The sequence below is a fragment of the Protopterus annectens genome, chromosome 13.part0 (assembly GCF_019279795.1).
Source record: "Protopterus annectens isolate FY-2018-M chromosome 13.part0, PAN1.0, whole genome shotgun sequence".
Lineage (NCBI taxonomy): Eukaryota > Metazoa > Chordata > Ceratodontiformes > Protopteridae > Protopterus > Protopterus annectens.
In genome coordinates this window covers 647,542,266-647,561,327 of record NC_056747.1, presented here as the reverse complement: position 1 = coordinate 647,561,327, position 19,062 = coordinate 647,542,266, and the positions used below count along the sequence as shown (strand labels likewise).

The following is a 19,062-nucleotide window of genomic DNA, read 5'->3' as shown; positions in this document are numbered from 1 at the left end:
TTGCCCAGGCTATTATTTTCTGCCTGTACTGATCATTTTGAATACAAACTAGGCAAGCTTCCAGTTGTATAGTCCATGGATTTAGACCCAGATGTCAGTCAAGTTGGAAGGCCAGCCCAAAAAGTTCCAGTAGCTATGCAGACCAGAGTCAAAGCTGAACTAAACAAAATGGTGCAACAAGGTGTGATTTGTCCAATCGATGAACCAACTGAATGGGTATCTTCCATGGCAGTAGCTCATAGGAAAAGCTCAGATGACATCAGAATATATATTGATCCACAAGATTTGAACAAGGCACTGAAAAGACCTCATCATCCAATGCATGCAGTAAAAGAAGTCACTGCTCTTATGCCAAATGCCACTGTTTTTCAGTCCTAGATACAAAGAGTTCATTTTGGAAAATTTTGTTTGACAAGAAATCCTCATTGCTAACTAGTTTTACTATTCCATTTGGAGGTACAGCTTTCTGAGAATGCCATTTGGGATAAATTATGCAAGTGAAGTCCTTCAGCATGCAATGGAGCAATTTTTTTCAGGGTATCCTTGTGCTATTACAGTAAACAACATACTAGTAGGAGGTAATAGTGAAGCTGAGCATGATAGAAACATCAGAAAAGTTCTGGAAAGGGCACGTCAAGGGAATCTTAATCTCAATCCATAGAAATTAAAATTTAGGCTATAAGAAGTCACTTATGTTGGTCATTTATTTACCTATTCAGGCTTACAACCAGACCCTTCTAAGAAAACATCCATTCTTGAGATGCCAGCTCCAATGTACATGTCCTGCAACATTTTCTTGGCATGGTTAACTACCTAGACAAGATCATTCCAGACATGAGTCAAATATCAGCACCACTTAGAGAGCTGACATGTAAAGATGTATCCTGGTCATGGTTAGAACAACACCAGAGAGAATTTGATGTCCTGAAACAGAGAATTGCCAGTCCACCTACTCTCAGATACTGTGACATCCACAAGCCAGTTACTCTTTCATGTGATGCTTCAAAATTTGGTCTTGGTGCAGTCATTCTACAAGTGGGTCAACCTCTTGCTTATGCATCCAGAACTTTTACCCAAGCTGAAATGCAGTATGCTCAGACAGAGAAAGAACTTTTGGCAATTGTGTTTGCATGTTTTGCATGCATAACCTCCTTAAAATCTATAAACCCTACACCCTCCTGGCCAATTTCATCTATCACATTCCTTAGCTAAACTGTGGAATTCTCTTCCCCTTCCTCTGCTGTACTCACAACCACTCTAATTTCAAATCTCTCCTCCATTTTTAATTTACCTCAAACCGAGACTGTTCCTGCTCCTTTTCCATCTAAATTACACTGTTGTCTCTTTCAAACCTCCCTTCAATCTCATCTACTGTCACCTCTGATCACTGGCATTATTGTTAGAACAAACACTAGATTTGTATAAACACTTTATGACTTGTACTTTTAATTATATTCTCTGTATTACTTTTGACTTTAACTATATTGTAACATTTTAACAAGGGCTTGCACAAGTGTATACATACTCAGCATGTGCGAGTTTGACTGCCATTTTGTAGTAAGCTGTTGAGATGTAAGCATGTATGTAGATATGCAAAGTTTGTCTGTCAGTCAGTTTGTTTTTCATTTATATTTTATGATGCTGCTTTCCATCCTGATTTGTTTCTGTGTAATAAAGCATCTAAATGAACTATCCTGCCTACATGTCATCTGTATTTAGAGGGACGAGTGACAATTATTATTATTATTATTATTATTATTATTATTATTATTATTATTACTATTGTTATTATTATTGAAAGAAAAGCTTCCCCTATTGTTCACTGTAATGTCCTCCACCAGCCAGTCCCAACTACAGTGGATCTGAGGAATATCCAGTCCCACAATGTGACCAATATGCTACTGGCATGGAGTACCTATTCTTCCAGTTTCATTTGAGTTATAAATCACAAATGCATGTTTTTCTCATAATTAAAAAAGAAAATTCCCACCCACTGCAGTATCTATCCACAACTTAAATCCAAGTCCCTGTAAAATGACACTAGATGGTACCAAATTATCTAGAGTCATTAGCAACATCGGTGACGGCTATTTCCTCAGGTTATGTTCTTGAGAAGAAAAAAAGAAAAGTATGTTTTGCGTATCTTCACATATCCTAAAATAAAATGGTCTATCTTTGTATCCTTCACCCCTCCCAAGTTTCTTATTACAATATTAGCACGGGTCTATATTATAACGTCGAAGATGCAAAACTTCGAATGTTATAATATTGAACCCACTACATCAAAGGATGAAAATAGCGAAGCCCCGGAACATTGAAATCTTACCTAGGGCAAGATTTCGGTGGGCCATTCTATGGCTTTGCTATTTCCTCCACTGTGGTGCAAGAGTTACGGACCTTAGGGCTATGGTGTGGGTTAAGGTAAGTGGATAGTTAGTAATGTATGTATGGTGTAGTGTAGGATTGTGTTTTGTTAACTGTATGTGTGTGTATTAATTAGTTTGTTTGTGTATAGTTTCGTAGGGTATATGTGTGATAGTTACGGACCTTAGGGTTAGGGTGCGGGTTAAGGTAAGTGGATAGTTAGTAATGCATGTACGGTTTAGTGTAGGGTTGGGTTTTGTTAACTGTATCTGTATGGTTTATTTGTTTTGGTGTGCTTGTGTTGTGCATATGTTTCTCGGAACAGCAAATTTTTTCCCTGGGAAAAATTTGCTATTCTCAGCGTTTGATGTTATCATAATTCGAAATTCCAAGTTCGAACTTATGGTGTTTGATATTTTGGAATTTTTAATATATGATATAGACCCTATTAGCACCATTATTTACTATGGAAAGCATCAGCCAAATGTACACCTGTAAGTCAGCTGCAGCAATGTCCTTGTTATTGAGTGAAATTATGCCACAGCACCACATACTACCATTAGGGATGAGTATAGCTCTCAGACAGATGTCATGTTCCTCATCACCAGATCTGTTTTACATCATTTATTCATTTTCTAATACCCACAGTATCTTATTTACGGTTCCATGGAAGCTGAAGCCTTTCCTGGCAATCAAGCTGTGTAAAGCAATTAGTTCTAGACATGAAGCATGTACATCAGAATACTGCAAAAGTACTACTTGTTGTGCGATTAAGTACACAGCTTTCAGACAGTGCTGTGTCTCTTATAACTGACACTAACCAAGGTCAGAATATGTCCAGATCACTATATGTCATAGGTAAGAATGGTTTCAAACCACAAAAATGTTACTTTAGGAAAAAAAGAGCTGTCAAATAAATGCTTTGGCTAGCTCTGTGACACAGAAGCACAAAACAATGACAGTGGCCCAGATGACACTGCATTGAATATCAACGTGATCTCTAAGGGAATTGGCTGGAGAGTACAGGGATAAGTGGCCTGTGCCAAGCTGCCCAACTTGGCATGATTGAGACACTTGTCTGCTGCATGCTTGACACTTACCTTAATATAACAGGTCAAGGATGAATACCCATCATGGATTAGGAACAGTGTATCTGGGGAACTTGTGCAGGAGCACATATGGGTCAGTGGCCTTCTTTTGAGACTGCAACTCATCCAAGTAGCCACATGGTTTATAGGATTTAGGGTCAGCAGAACACCTTAATAGCTACTTGAATGATGGTTTCTCTCCTGGAAGAATAACAGGATTATGACAGGGAAGCTAATGGTTAGCAGACAAAGAGGAGAAAAAGATTAATAAAAAAGACCTTCCCATTGGTAAAAAAACAAAATGCACTGCAAAGTTCACAGTGGCAGAGAACAGTAGGTTGTCATGAAGTAGTAATATAAGTCAGTAAGATGTTGTACCTGTCAACAATGGTGTTGCTGTTAAGTTAAAATCATGCAGATATCTACATACTACTATCCTGGATTATCAGAGCTGTTAGTGAAATGCATTACCTCTTCAGCTATGGCATTACCATGAGTCAGAATGGTGCCAGAGCGTGATGCGATGCCATTATGAAGTAGTGGGTCTGTGAGACTGATGATCTCTTCTGTGGCCACACTGTAAGTGCTTATGGCACCAGAATACTACCATGCTTCCACTGATCAGTAACACAGCTCTCAGAAAGAAACCCTGCCCCTGTTTAATGGTTCTGCTGTAGTTTCAAATGGTGCCAAAATACTGCATACAACCACCATTAAGTAATACAGATGTCAGAAAGCTACCCTGTCCCTGATTAGTTACACTGCTGTACTGTAGAATGGTTGTACTGTAGAATGGTGTCAAAGTTTCATCATTTTGGAACAAACTCACCACAACAGCAGTCCATATCACAGTCATGTAACGTTTCCATGTGCCTTTGCTAGCAGACAATCACTCTGAAAAGTGACTGCATGCTCCACCCCAACACAGACACATGTACACAAACTTTGCATGAAAAGTCATTTAAAAGGTCATAAACAATGATTGATCTGAAAAGAAGAGGCCCAGCCTCTGAAAGAAGTAGTTCTTTCCCCAGCTGCCAGGATCCCTCTCCATTCTTACTATGTACCATGTAGGACACACATCACAGTACTTTGCCAGTTTTCAACATGTCAAAAAAAAGACAGACTGTCTACTTGGATTTTTGGATTTTTCTGCAGTTTGTGTTAAGTACTCATTAGCTCTGCTATTTCTTTTCTCTCTTCATCTCTCTTCTAGTCAGTCATGAGAAATTACTTCCTGTACCTTTTTTCCTGACAGAAAGTATTTTATACTTTCTGTGCCACTAATTCTAAACCCATAGCCTCACAAAATCAAAGTCTTTATTTAGAAAGTGCTCTTGTGGTTAGTCTATCTCACCCACCGACAGGCACACTTATCTATTCAGGCTAGGGGAGGCTTGTAACACTTTTAGGTATTCTGTTTGTATAACTTCACCAAAATACATTGCAGGCATGTAGAATAAAAATTAGGACATATCTACTTTCTAAGGCATGTTCTGCTTCTTAGTCTAATAATGAATTAGGTAAGCCATCTAGTTCTTCTCAAAAACCTACCAAAATGTTTCTTCAGTGTTCTTCAGCTTCCAGTCTTACGACAGTCAAAAAGTAAATATCTGTGGTATCTATAATGGTCTCTGTTTCCTCTCATCCCCCCAACCAGTACAATGAACTCCTCCTTGCTAAAACTGGTAAAGATACTGTGTCATATTCTTCAGAATCAGATGAGATTTCTTCAGTACTGATAGCTCATATTACTGTTTCTGTGGATTCCATGTCAGACAGGCCAGTCAGATAAGACCTCTGCTTGTCATTTCTCTTTGTGATTCATTAGGACAAACTGACTGAATCCATGCTCATACCTTAAACCACAGACCTGTAGCTCCCTCCCTCCCATCCTGCCACCTCTGTTCTAGCGTGTGAGACTTTTCCTCAGTGTTAGTGTCATTGGCACACATGAGCCTATTACTGACACTGTTATTTTTCCATCTAGCACCATCCATTAGAATGCTAATATCCATGCTTGTATCAATGATAGAGTAAGAATACATGATGCTCAGAATACCCCTGTAGGCAGCATTAATTCTCACATCAGTACATGTTGCTTAACCTTCTTTTTATCTGCCACCAGTTTCACTAGTGCCAGTGATGTTGCAAGTTCCCATTTGGTCTAATTTAGCTCTTCTGTCATAAGGTCCTGTGGCTTTGGTGTTGTAAGTATTAATCACAGGATATTCAGCCCATATCAGTGGATCTCACAGTATATGATGTCCCCAACAGAGGCTTCTATAGTGTCAGTGCTATAAACATCAGCATTTATATTGGCATCTGTAGCTCTTACACATGAATTGTTTAAGCCTTTGAGAGAGCTTCCTTAATAGCAGCTTTATCAATGGCAGGACCAAGGCTGCTCAGGTCTCCTGCAGTTCTTCCCATTAAGGCATTCTACCAAAAGGCCACTTTACTCTTCTGAATCAGAACCCCCCATTAAGGAGATCTAGAAAGTTTCTTCAAGACCAAGTACACTGAGTCCAGATGACCTGGATAAGTAAGATGGAGAGGCCAGTTCTCCTGACTCCCAGTCCAAAGTCCAGAAATATGGACAATACCTACAGGTGATGCAATAAAAGGGAGGTTAGCCATCATTCTCTGTTCCCAAAGAAGACTGTAGAAGGCCTGTAGGTTCACCCTATGGTCCACTTCTGCGAGTATCATTTTTGGTGGATGTCCTGAAGGATGCTAACAAGGTTGGTTGGGAGAACTCATAACCAGTAGATTGTGTCTTACACCCCCCCCCCCCTAGGAATGTAGTTTCTCAGCAGTCCCAGCAGAGATTTTTAAACCATATGCTATTGTCTAAATATCAACCCAAATAAAGAGTGCAGCCTCTCACAGCATAGCTGTCCATCATCTAGATAAGTAGTCCTGGGTAGAGGACTTCAGTGGACTGTCTAATAAAATTTTGGCCTGGTGTCCTTTCCAATCAGAATTTTCAAGATTTGTTATTCCCATCTGCTGTGATGCTTGGATCCCAGTCATGTACGCATTAAAATTCTATGTTTGCAAATGCTGAACTATGTTATGCATGTGATGTATTTCCACAGAAATTTTGCTGATGCCAAATGATTCACTGAAAAATAAGTTAAAGATTCAGGCTTCAGACTCTTGTCACCTTGTGGCCTGTGTTTTGTACAGTGTTGCACAGCAAGCTGCTGGGCTCTGGGATCCAGCATTGCCTTATGTTGGGCTGTCTATACCTTGCAAATTTCACTGAAGATATAAAGGCAACATTTCTTGACACCCTGTTCTCCAGTTTGTACCTCTCAGCAGACCAGATTTCTGCAGAATGCCCAGATTTTTGCCTCATATGTTGGGTTTGTTCCTCAAAGAATGTATGGTTTTCTGGCAAATCACTGACGATTGAAATCACTAAATAATGTCATACATTTACATTTAAGACTTAATATCCTTCAGAAAATACATGCTACACAAATCCTGTCTTCCTAACAGCGTTCCAAGTTTTTAAGAACAATATTTAATATCTGTCCCTATTTTGGGTCCTTTGCCCCCCCCCCCCCCCCAATTATCTTAGGCTTTGTCCAGATTTCTTGTAGTAAGATGTTGAGATGGATGCTCCAGTTCTTTCCTACTTAAAAAAGAAGTTCAGTGGTACCTAGAGAATATGGAAGACAGTGCAAATATCACCATCTGCAGCATGAGATGAGTAGAACACAAAGAAACCAGTACCACATATTGTTCAGGCATGACACACAACAATGGTAACAAAAAGTGAATGCTGACAAGATAATATCATCATTCTAGTTTTTTCCAGTGGTGTCATGGGCCTAAAGTTTAATGCTGTCAGCATTTACCAGAAGGATGCAGTCATCTCACAGGTAAACAATAGCAGTCCTGAGATGTTGCTGATCTGACCCACTCTGGTGTCAGACAAGGCCACTTTTCCATCACTGAAGAGCTTAAGGACAAGTAAGTAAGAGAAGTCATATCCAGAAGATGCTCCGTCATTTTTCTTTTTGTTTTTTACCTTTCCCCAGCTGCCATTGTTACCTTTGCCAGACATCGTACCCCATCAGAAACAATTGACAAGGATGAAAACGTTAAGCCTTTTGCAAAGAAAAAAAGCCATCCAAGCAGTCCTACCAGAACAGAAAGACTAAGAATATTATTCTAGATTATTTTTAGTGTCAGAGAAGACAAAAGACTGCAGGCTAATACTGGATTTTGGTGGCCTAAGCACTTATCTGGTTTCATAACAAGTAATTTGTATGGTCTTGGTGTAGTTTACTCATTTGTATCGATTTTAGAATCTAATCTTCATAGGTTGTTCTCTAAATGCATCCTTTTGTGGGACCTTCATACCCTCAGACAAGTGCCTTTCTCTGTAGTAGGTAGTAACATCCTTTTACTCATCTCAGTTATTTTTTGTTACAACAGAGACTTGTCTCAGAGCCTTAGACTTTACTCTAGTTTCAGTTTTCATGGTTCCTCATGACAAGGCACTTTGGTGGATTGTTCAGGTCTAATGCACCCCACAATTTGCCCTGGTGCCCTTTCCAGTCAACATTTCCAGTATTTGTTATTCCTATCTGCTGTTATATTTGGATTCCACTCATCTACATACTGGAACTCTATTACACTTCTTGATTTCTCAGACATCAGTGACCATGAATGCATCTGTAGTGGGGTGAGCAGCAGTAAAACAGTCAGTCAGGTATTTCATAGTGCCTGACCACCTCAGGTGTGTCAGCTTCATTTAAAGTCTTAGAGATGAGAAGCCTACTTTTGACATTGTTGGCCCTTCAAGATTCCCTGTCTGTGGGAGTCATAACAGTTCAGTGAGATAGCATGGATGTTATCTGTACTATCAACAAACAGGGAGATACCATACACCTAACTACAATTTCAAGAAGTCATGAAAGTCTGACAGTAGGCCCATCCATTCCTACTGCTTTTTTATAGTCACACATATTCCCAGAGAGGTAATTTCTCTAGCAGAGCTACAGTTTCTACTTTGTATGTGATGCTTTGTGTATGGTACTTGATTTCTCAGAAACCAACAGAATTTTATTTTGTTTGTTTCTTGGACAAGCCAGTGTGTGAGTTTTTCTGTTCTGCAGACACCAAGTATCTCAATTTCTTTTCCTTGTTTGTCTTCTCCTGGGGGTGGAGTGCTAGCCCGGGGATGGTGTAGTCTACTAATGATATGGCCTTCACCAAGAAAGATGGATTTCTCAAGGCCAAACTCTTTCTCATAGCCTTGTTCTGACTCAGGCAAACCTGGGGCTCCCTTGCAGGGTCCATTTCTAATGGAGCAGCTCCTTATTCTGCACCCTTCCAGGATGCCACTTTATCAACCATCAGACAAATGCAAGTTAGATCTCTATTTCCTAAAGCTGACAGGATGGTGTCTTCAAATCAATTAATACACAACAATCCTGCCTTCCTGAAAGAGTGATTAGTATCATTTTCAGTCAGAAAATACATGTTGACACATTTTATCTAGTCATCCTGCATTGATTCCTTTTCAGACATTAGGCCAAAGTCTGAAATATTTGACTCCCTGTTTAAAGTTCATTTAGCTGCTCTTTCTAATCTTTATTTAGAAAAATAATCTTCTTTTCTTGCCTCGGTTAATGTCTGTAAAGCTTTTTTATATGGTACCTTTCACTTTAGGTCTTCCATTCAAGGTCTTCTCCCTCCTAGTGACAATTATTTTGTGCTGAAAAAGCTTAGGGGTGAATTCAGTAAAATTACCACAAGGTATTCACAAGATATACACCTCAGAGTAACCATTTCTGATTCAGAGATGGCCCTACCACAATGCTGCAATGCAAAGATATGCAACACCACGGTGGGCTTTCTCTGCAGCCATGCTACATACTGATGAGGCAGTCTGAGGGAGAGGCATGCTAATTAGCCATGTGCTCTCCCCTCATTAGTATGTTCACCCCTGACTGTAGTGATGAATAAGGCCAAAAGGCCATTTCCATCCATCGCAATAGAAGTCAGCACTAGGGAGTTCATTGGTCAAGTAGTGTTAGAGGGTGAATGCATTTGTGTATATGACGGGCTGTATGTGTGAGTGTACATCTGCATTTGAGGTAGTAGCAGGGGTTTAATGAGATGGTAGGATACTTAGGGGTGTGTTTGTGTGTACAAAGTACAGGTGAATGGATGTGAGTGTGATCCAGTGGGGAGGGAGGGGGCCTGTGTGTGAGTGTGTGTGTGTGTGTGTGTGTGTGTGTGTGTGTGTGTGTGTGTGTGTGTGTGTGTGTGTGTGTGTGTGTGTGTGTGTGTGTGTGTGTGTGTGTGTATGTAATGACTGTGTGCATATGTAGGTGGGTGGGTGGATTGAGCTGGCTGCCATATGGCCAAATACACCTCTAAACTAATGATGAAAGCCTACAGATTGGATCTTTGAGACCACCTGCCACCAGAAAATATATTAACTAAGTGGGCTGGGGGAACACTAGCTGCCAGGGAATACAGTAACTGCATGGTTTGGGAGGAAAACACTAGTCACTAGGACATACAATAGCTATGGAGGTTGGGAGGAAACATTAGACACCAGGAAATACATTAACAACATGGGTCAAAAGGAAACACTAGCCACCAAGGATAATCTCTCATGTGGTAATGGCACTTACACATGATGGGGATGTGGGTAAAAAATAGACATCACGGATACTTTATATCGTGTGTCTTTATGTCAAAGTTTCTATGGAATTAAACTTGAACCAATCTGTCATCCTAACAATTTTTATTCAGTACTCTAGCATATACAAATAGCTTCTCCATTGCAAGCATGTCCACCAACATGGATGCATCATGTTTCTGATTTCTTTTTCTGTCATGCAACTATTGATGGCATTTGTACAGCTGCAACTTGCAATTTACATGGACAGAACTAAGTCTTTCTACAAAGATAACCTGTTTCTCTAATTTTCTAAGTCTAAATGTAGTGAAAAAAAACTAAACTTCCCTTGCTAGGTAGTTAGCTAGCTGCATTGAACTTTGACAAGTTAAATATGGAAAGCCCTTGCTTGCAAATACAAGGGCTCATTCTGCTAGAGTTATAGATGTTTTGAACTTCTTTTTCTGTATTGCAACTTGCAACTTGATCTTCCCTCAACACTTTTGTGACTTACTACAAGCTGGACAGTCTTACCAGATTCAGGTATTTTAGGGCTACTGTCATCCATGGTATGTTTTTATAATAGTGGTCACCCCAAAAACATTACTCAGAGCCTCTGTCCTGCTGGTTTCAGATGATGGGCCTCTTCATATCAGATAAAAAAATGTTATGTACTTAGCATAATGATACATCTATCTGTAAGAAGGGCCATCTATTTTATCATACCTTTCCTCTGCTCCCACCTTTGATGTGTCTGGTCTTGAGTTGTTGTCCTCAGTCCTCTGTCTGTTATGTTCTTCCCTGAGCGAAACACTGTAACAGGAAGAATTAGGAAATGTGGCTTGTCTGGTAATTTACAGGATGGGGAGAGTTCCTGGCAGCTTGAGAAGGTTTGTTCTCCCAAGCAGTCTTAACACCTGTGATGTGAGTACCACTGGTTACAGAAGATGGAGCTTCTTACAGATCTGTCTTATAAGATACATACCTGCCTTTTGTTTTCGAGTTCTACTTTTTTTCAGTCCCTCATGTTCCATCAGTTTGCTGCCCTCATATTTTTAACTAGATCCACTGTGACAACTTGCTTCGCAATCTAATGAAGCAAAACTCTTCAGTCCTAAAGAATTAAATACTACTTCCATGAACCTGCAACCAGCACAAATAAAACATCATGTTATTTTACAGGGGAGCAAACTTCCCTGCATTCTCATGTTGGGAACTTTAGCTGGCTCCCTATTGAAATGCTACCACTTGAAATGTAGAGTGCTGACAAGCTAAAAAACAAACAAACAAAAAAAGACCAGCAAAGGAGAAGAGCGAATCTTGAAAATCTCTCTTATCCTTAAAACTTCTTTTTGTGGGAGGGGGCAGGCACCAGTGAACAACCTTCTTGAACAGCCTCCAGACTTATATATAATAATTCCGAGACTGTCATACCTCAGAGAAAAGGGAATATTCCAAGAAATGGCACCTCAGACTTAGTATGTGTAAGTGTGTTCTTTAGGCCATTCAGTCTCCACATTTCGGGACTCGCTGTAGCGGGTCCCAACATTTCAAATGGCTGCCACTTCTGCCTTCATTCTCTCCTTACTTATATATGCTAAGTACATAGTTGTTTAACCGTGGGAGAAATCAGAAGCACCTACAGTGTAGCTGTACAAATTGTGATTTCAGAGAGTTAGATGCACAGCTGGGCAAAGGCAACACTGGGTAAAACTGGAGCAGGGAGATAATGGCAGACTGATTAGACACTAACCATCGTAATGTATTTGAATGCTTTTCATTTGTTATAAATATAAACTATTGAAGTCAGCTACATGCAGTAGGTGCCCACCTCTCTGACAGATCTCAAGCCACATCTCACTGCAGGAATAATTTTTATTCTGTCAAAAATATTATAATTACATTTTATTTTGGAATTGTTTACTTTTAGGCACATTATGAGTATGGATATAAATAAAAAGAGAGCTGTATGAAACAAAATTCCACAGAAGCTTTTATAGTAAAGTACCTTTCATAGGCTATAGGTTAATTTGCATATTTTCATGACTATCAGTAGCAGATATTTCCCAGAGTTGTGCTGATTTGTGCAATTTTTGTGTGTGCTACAGAAACATGACTGTGATCATCGGCTTAACCAAAAGTTTTCCTATGGACATACAGCTGGAAAACAAAGGAGAAGATGCATACATAACAACCATGATTTTCACTTATCCACAATTTATGATATTCAATCAGGTGTCAAAAACAGAGGTAAGAAGCTCAAAAAAAATTTTGGTGACATAACTATGAATGAAATACTTTGTTTTAATCTATACAAACACTCATGCAGACACACACACTTGAGTTTATGAGCCTAGATCAAAATGCAAATGTATCATAACACAGCTGATCGATGCTAACATTTAAAAAAAAAATGTCACTGAAAATGCAAAACATTGAAAGCACAAAAGATCACAAAAAGAAAGTAGTTTCTTTTTTATAAACTGTGAACCAAAATCTTCTCACCTAATTTTCTGAATAGTGGTAGTCTTATGGAAAGGGATTTTTCTAGCATAATGCTGGACATGGGGACCATCCTAGGTGGGTCTGCAATGGGTTTATCTTTTATATTCCAATTTAACTGTGAAGCATCCATGTGGAAAAGAAATATAGTTTATACCATCATATATTTTTTACATTAAATATGACACTATGACAATGCCTTGCCTCTGATACTGCAATTCAGCCCAATTACTGACTGTGCACACTGTTTACAAATTATATATCACTATATATATATATATATATATATATATATATATATATATATATAGATAGATAGATATATACATATAGATATAGATATAAATATAGAAACAGATATGTATGGCAATTTTCAGAGTACTCCAACTGGATAGTGAAGCTGTCCAATCACAAGGGACAATCGGAAGGTATGTGCGATCCATAAAAGAAGGCCTTGTTATAGATACAGTAATAACTTATCTGTTATATATATCATTATTCACCTTCCTTTGTTGGTTTATGATTGATAGAATCCCAACCAGTATAACAGTTGGGGTGGATGAGGGTGGAAGGAGCTAAAGAAAAGCCAAGAGGAAAGCTCAGAAAAATAATTTGCTGAAGTACTGAAAGATGCTTCATTCCTGGAGATATTATTTATGTGGTAATGCTTGGTGAAGGTATGAACCAATGGCCAAATGGCCAACACAAGAGGTCTACAATGGAGAAATTCTTGATGCAGGAATCAGCCACATGCTTACCAGAGTTGGCATTGACAACAGCATATTCCAATGGGTGTAAAGCATCTAATGGCAAATTATCAATGTATTTGGACAGGGTTTCTTTCACAATTGCCAGACTTACAGCTGTAACTAGGTTAGGGTGAGTGGCTGCACTGGGCATGAGCTGTTAGGAGGCACAATTAGCAATTGCCAGTGGAGTACAAATGCAGCACTGGCATTCATAAAATAAGCTGTGGGTGATATCACACCTTCTTTAATGAATTTTGAAATTGCATTCATACAGTTCAGTGTGTTAGTAACTGTAATAAGCAGCTTGCTGTAATGGTAGCAAGAAGCTTGCTACTGTTACAGTTCAGAGTCAAATACGTTTGTTCTTCAACTTTGAGAAGACCTTTTTTTTTTGGTCCTTAACTTTGGGTTGAGGGGTTTGATAGTCTGTGGACTTCCCAGTGTACCAGATAACCTAGGTATGGCTCTGGCCTCCTCTTACCTTCACTTGCTGGGGCATAGTAGACAAACTGCTGATTTGACAAGACATGGTCCATGTTTAGTAACATATATTACTACATCCAGTGGGTGCCTGGAAATTCCTCAGAGAATTATTTGCTGTAACTCTCCAATGATGCTGCTTGCACCTAATGCTTCATTTCTTTATTGATGCATGCTCATTTCAAATGCAAAGTTATTTCCAAAGAGTGTTAAGAGCATTATTTGGTGTTTTCTCCGAAATATTTCACTCATTGGCAACCTCTTTCATTCTTTTTACATTTTCCTTTCTTTTTGGTGCACCCTTTTTGCCAGTTTTTGCATTCTGTAAACATCAGTATACAGACCCATTGGTCTGGCCACAGTACAACTTCATAATATGTTAATCTTTATAGAGTGTGCTTATGGGTATCCCACTGAAGCCAGTAAGAGCCAGTGTAGGTGTTTTGTTTATCTCAGTGAACAGCATAACACTTTAGCATGCCTTATGTATATTGCATTTAACAAGGTTTATAGATTCATAGACTCATAGATTGCTACTAGACTAATGACCCAGTGTACTTTCCTAAGCCTAGCCAAGTTTTAACAAAAGAATAATGACATCCAACAAGCTACCTCTGTCCATAAGGGACATGGGTACCAGGCCCACTGTAAATTTCCTATTCCCTATACACTGTTCTAAGTTGTGGTTAAATTGGGCAATAGACAAACTCAGCTTCACATGGATGGGAAGCTTGTTCCATAAGAGAGACAGTCTCTAGTCTCTGGGACACATATCTTTCTCTCCAAAATGTTTTGTTTAAGTGACAGACAAAACTCAGGTGCCTAGACCTTGTATTTCTGATACTGTTTGACTTATGAATATGCAGGAGATTTGTATGTGTAGAGTTGTTGGATGCCCTGTAAGCCAGGCATGGATCACCCCTTAGCAATGTATAGGAGACTAAGTAGAGGGATGAGACTTTAAGGTGCTCTTTTTAAGGCAGGTTTGTTATGTTTTGTATTCTTTTTCTAAGGCACCTATGAGATCACTCTAGTTGCTACATATGCCTGGTCAGATACATACCAAAGGAAGCATTGTACTCTATAATTGGTCTGATAAGGACAGAGTACAGTTGGATAATGACCTCTTTGTACCTAGATGACATGCCCTTACTTATAAGTTGTGAAACATAAAAGGATTTTCTCACCACCATGGCCACATGGTAGCCGAAGGTAAGGCTACTGTCTATGTGCATATCCATATCCCTGAGCACTGGGTTGACTCTTAGGGGTTTATTATCAACATGGTAATTAGTTGGGATGGTTGACTTCCCAAAGAGTACAATTATCCATTTCCTTACATTGAGTTTAAGACTATGGCTTTAGCACCATTTGTTAGTCAGAGACAGGCCTTCTTGAAGAATGTTAGTGTCTGCAGGGGAGTTGATAACCCCTTGCTTGAAATCATCTGCAAACTTAGCCCAAAACCTTTAGCATTTGCTTCCACTTCAGAGAAATAGGTGCCAAAAAAGAGCAGGCCCAATACCAAGCCCTGGAAGAAATTCACAAGTGACTGGCCTCTTGGTGGAGGTGGTCTCACTAATTTTGACCTCCTGGGTCCTATTAATAAGCCAGTTGGCTATCCAGTGGGTGATGAAATGGTTTATACCTGATTTAGTGAGCTTGTCTATAATGCCTAAGTGGGGTATTGTATTAAAAGCCTCGGCCAGGTTGAGGTAAGCTGTGTACACAGTCTTGCCCTCGTCCATTGCTTTGGTGACCCTGTTAAAAAGTCCACCAGATTTAATAGGCATAACCTTCCTTTAACAAAGCCAAACTGTAACGGATTCAGAGTTTGCATGTTAGCTATGTCCTCTTTTATCATGTCCACGATGATTCTTTCCGTAGCCTTACATATGAGGCTGGTGAGACTTATGGGCCTTTAGTTACTAGGATCGGTGTTTGGACCTCCTTTGTGCAGGGATATGACTGTAGCCATCTTCCATTCCTTAGACACAAAACCTGACTGTATGCACCACCTGAAAAGTGATTCAAGTGGACCAGAGAGGTCATGTTTCATGCTATTTGGTAAGTATCTCCGGATGTTATCAGGGCCCATCAATGCAATGCTTTTGGCCGGGGCCTGGGAAAGTGCATTGATGACCTGTTCCCTAGTGATGGTTTGGGGGACTGTCATATGCAGTATTTCCTTTGGACTGTTGGGGGGAGTGGGTAGAAATTTGGGCTGTCAGCCAAAAGGTTGGCAATGGTCTCTGGTTCAGTGTGGGTGATGCCATTTACAATAAGTTCCACACATTGTTGCACAGTTTCTATGAAGTTACAGACACAGCTGTGCTTTGTGGTTTTCCTTTGCCAGAGAAGCTAATTTTTCTTTTCAAATTTAACCTTTGAAGTATTAATTAACCCTTTTAGTTGCCTGTTTGGATTGGTCAGGGGGCTTTTAGTATGTTGGGCTTTGTTTTTCCTATGCTTGGCCAAGATTATTTTTCTTTTGTTGTATAACCGATTGATATTGTGATTCCACTGAGGTGGCTTGTCTTTTGAGTTTGTCTTATTCTTAATACATGTAGGCACAACTCGCTCTATACAGCTATCAATATGGCTATATAGGGTTTTGTAAATAGTACAGCATACGCTATGGTGTTTACTGGGTTTGGGGGTGCTTGAAATTTAGCCAAGATGTCACTAAGTAGAGAGAAGTTAGTCTTGGATTAGTTCCTAAAGGTTTTTGGTTTCATTGGGTCTCTACATGTTAATTTTTATTTCACGCAATCCTGCCTTATGGTCAGATCTGACACCCAAGGACATTGCATTGGGTGAGGAACATCGCTCCCCCATGTACAAGGTCAAGGATGTTTGTACCCCTGAAAAGAGAATGGACCAACTGTTCCAGGATGTTGGTATTAACGAAGTTTAGGAATCACTGGGCTTATGAATTACAAGTGGTATAGGATTCCCAATCTATTGAGAGGCAGTTGATATCCTCCATGAAGATCATATTGGAATTTCTTAAGACTTCTAGCATTGAGTGTTGAGCAATACCATCTTCAGATATTCCATCATAGGTTAAGTCAGAAGGTTTATCAGTGTGGCATAGCCTAAGAAAGGCACTATGGGGTGGAAAATGTCTTTGCCAATATTCAAAAGCCTAGGGAGGGTAAGTGCAGACCATCCCTGGCAAAGCAGCATGGTGAGTCAATCATGTCCTCCCAAGCAGTCAAATATTGTACCCCCTTGGAATGACACCAGAAGCAAAACCAATTGTTAAAATCAATCATTTTCTGTTGGTAATGTGGCATCATCCTGGGAGAAGGTAGTGTGCTGCTCACTGCTAAGCTCATATCTGCTTGAGATACAATCAGCCAGCTTGATCATGTCTCACTTCATATAGTCAAGGGAGGCACATCTTAGGTCATTAACACCCACATGAATTATAACATAGTCATACTAGTACCTGTAGATCATTGACCTGAATGCCTGTGTGACTTGATGGATCCTAGCCCCAGAAATAGAGCTAACAATTATTCTCTCATTACTCAGTCTGGTGAGGGGAACATTGGTGTGCCTCACTATAGAATCACCAATGGCCAGGAAATGTTACTTTGCATTGGTTTGCCTTAAGGGCTTAGTATTAGAGGCACTGGATACAGTGTTACTATGTGTAGCTGTGGGTGGTGTGTTAATAGAGTGTTTACATTATGGCTGAGGACCCTTTTCTTGATTTTGCCATGCAGGAGGTCTTAGTGTTTTAAGAAGGTTACCTGTAAGTGCCTCAGCACAACTGGTTTTATGTGTACAGTCTTTACCCTGTGCAGTAGGTATGGAGCAGGTGTCACTGACAACCTCTGTAGGATTAATTTTGGTTGTGTGAGAGAGCCTTGCCTCCAGCATTAGTGTATCTATACCTCTCACATACTTAATCTATTTTGTAAAGAATAAGTGGGTTGTCAGTGTACATGAGGCAGTTGCTACAATGCCTCAGAATATCTATCTCAACCAGATTGGCCACAGAGAGAGTCAGGAAGTGCATATATATGGCTGCTGATCTAGTACAGCGGAGTGAAGGGAATTTAAATAGTTACTATGTCAATCACACAAGGACCTGATGAGCAACACTCAGCTATGCACAAACTAAATGCTGTAGTAGTTAAAAAAAATCTCTCTAGACAGTTAGGGTATTTAAGGGCAACTTGCACTGCGAGAGATAGGCGTCTACACAGATTACAAGTAGAAATTACACTGTGAGATAATGGCATCTGTACAGATCACTGCTAGGCACTGCAGCATGAAGAGCAGCAGGTCTAACTAAAGACTGTAAAAATGTCAAAAAATGCACATATTCCTCACAGAAACAATCAATGCAGCTGTGGCAAAAACAATGAAGAAAACAAGTATGCAAACAAGGGATATGGTAATGTAAGTCTTAGCTTGCTCGTAGGTTATGAGCCAAGCATTGTGTAACTGTGATACTTAAATAGCAGAGAAGATTTGATTACAAAAAACACAAGCAAGGCCCTGTGGCCAGTCAAAAACAGCACACTGTTCTTTCTGTCACACAGTCCCAGGCCAGAAATAAATCAGGGCCCTTGTATTCTCTCTAAAGTGGAACCAAGGCAGTTCTAACTAAAGGCTATAAAAAGGTAAAACAGTGCTGATATTAAACACAGAAACACTCAAGTAATTCAGCAAAAAACAAGTGCTGAAACAGTGGATACAGTAATGTAAATCTTAGCTTTTGTAGAGCTTAGCAGAAACCAGCAATACTCTTCTTCTTGAGTAGTGTGGTCGTCAAACGTCATCAAACAACTTAGGCACAGAGATTCAAATTTTAAACAAGCAAGCCCTCTAATCAAACAGATAAAAGCACAATAAGACTTACACCAGCAATTCCCAGCCCATAAGGGTATAGACTATCCTCTTCTGCCACAGGAGTGTAGACTACAAACCTTCCAAATGTAAAATAACTATTTTGGAGTCCAAGTGCTTAAACCAGAATAAAGACACTTAAAATAACAGGCACGATAAGCTTTCGCCAACAGTTTCCAACTCAGTAGGGTGAAGGCTACCTCTTTGTCCCACAAGAGTGTAGACCACAAATCTTCTTAATGTAAAATAACTGCTTTGGAGCCCATGTGCTTAAATCTGAACTAGGAGGCTTTGAATAATAATTACTATGTAATCAGGCTGCTAATAAATGCAGCAGATTAAATGCAACTGAACTCTTTAA

At 39.6% G+C, this 19,062-nt stretch overlaps 1 protein-coding gene across 1 annotated transcript in view; it reads left to right on the top strand.

The window, feature by feature from the left end:
* Positions 1 to 19,062, top strand: part of ITGAE (integrin subunit alpha E) — a 1,198,231-nt gene that overhangs the window by 1,015,512 nt on the left and 163,657 nt on the right. The window contains exon 31 of the mRNA XM_044054873.1: positions 12,213 to 12,354. Within this exon, the coding sequence (XP_043910808.1) occupies positions 12,213 to 12,354 (142 nt within the window). The remainder of the gene's footprint in view (positions 1 to 12,212; positions 12,355 to 19,062) is intronic.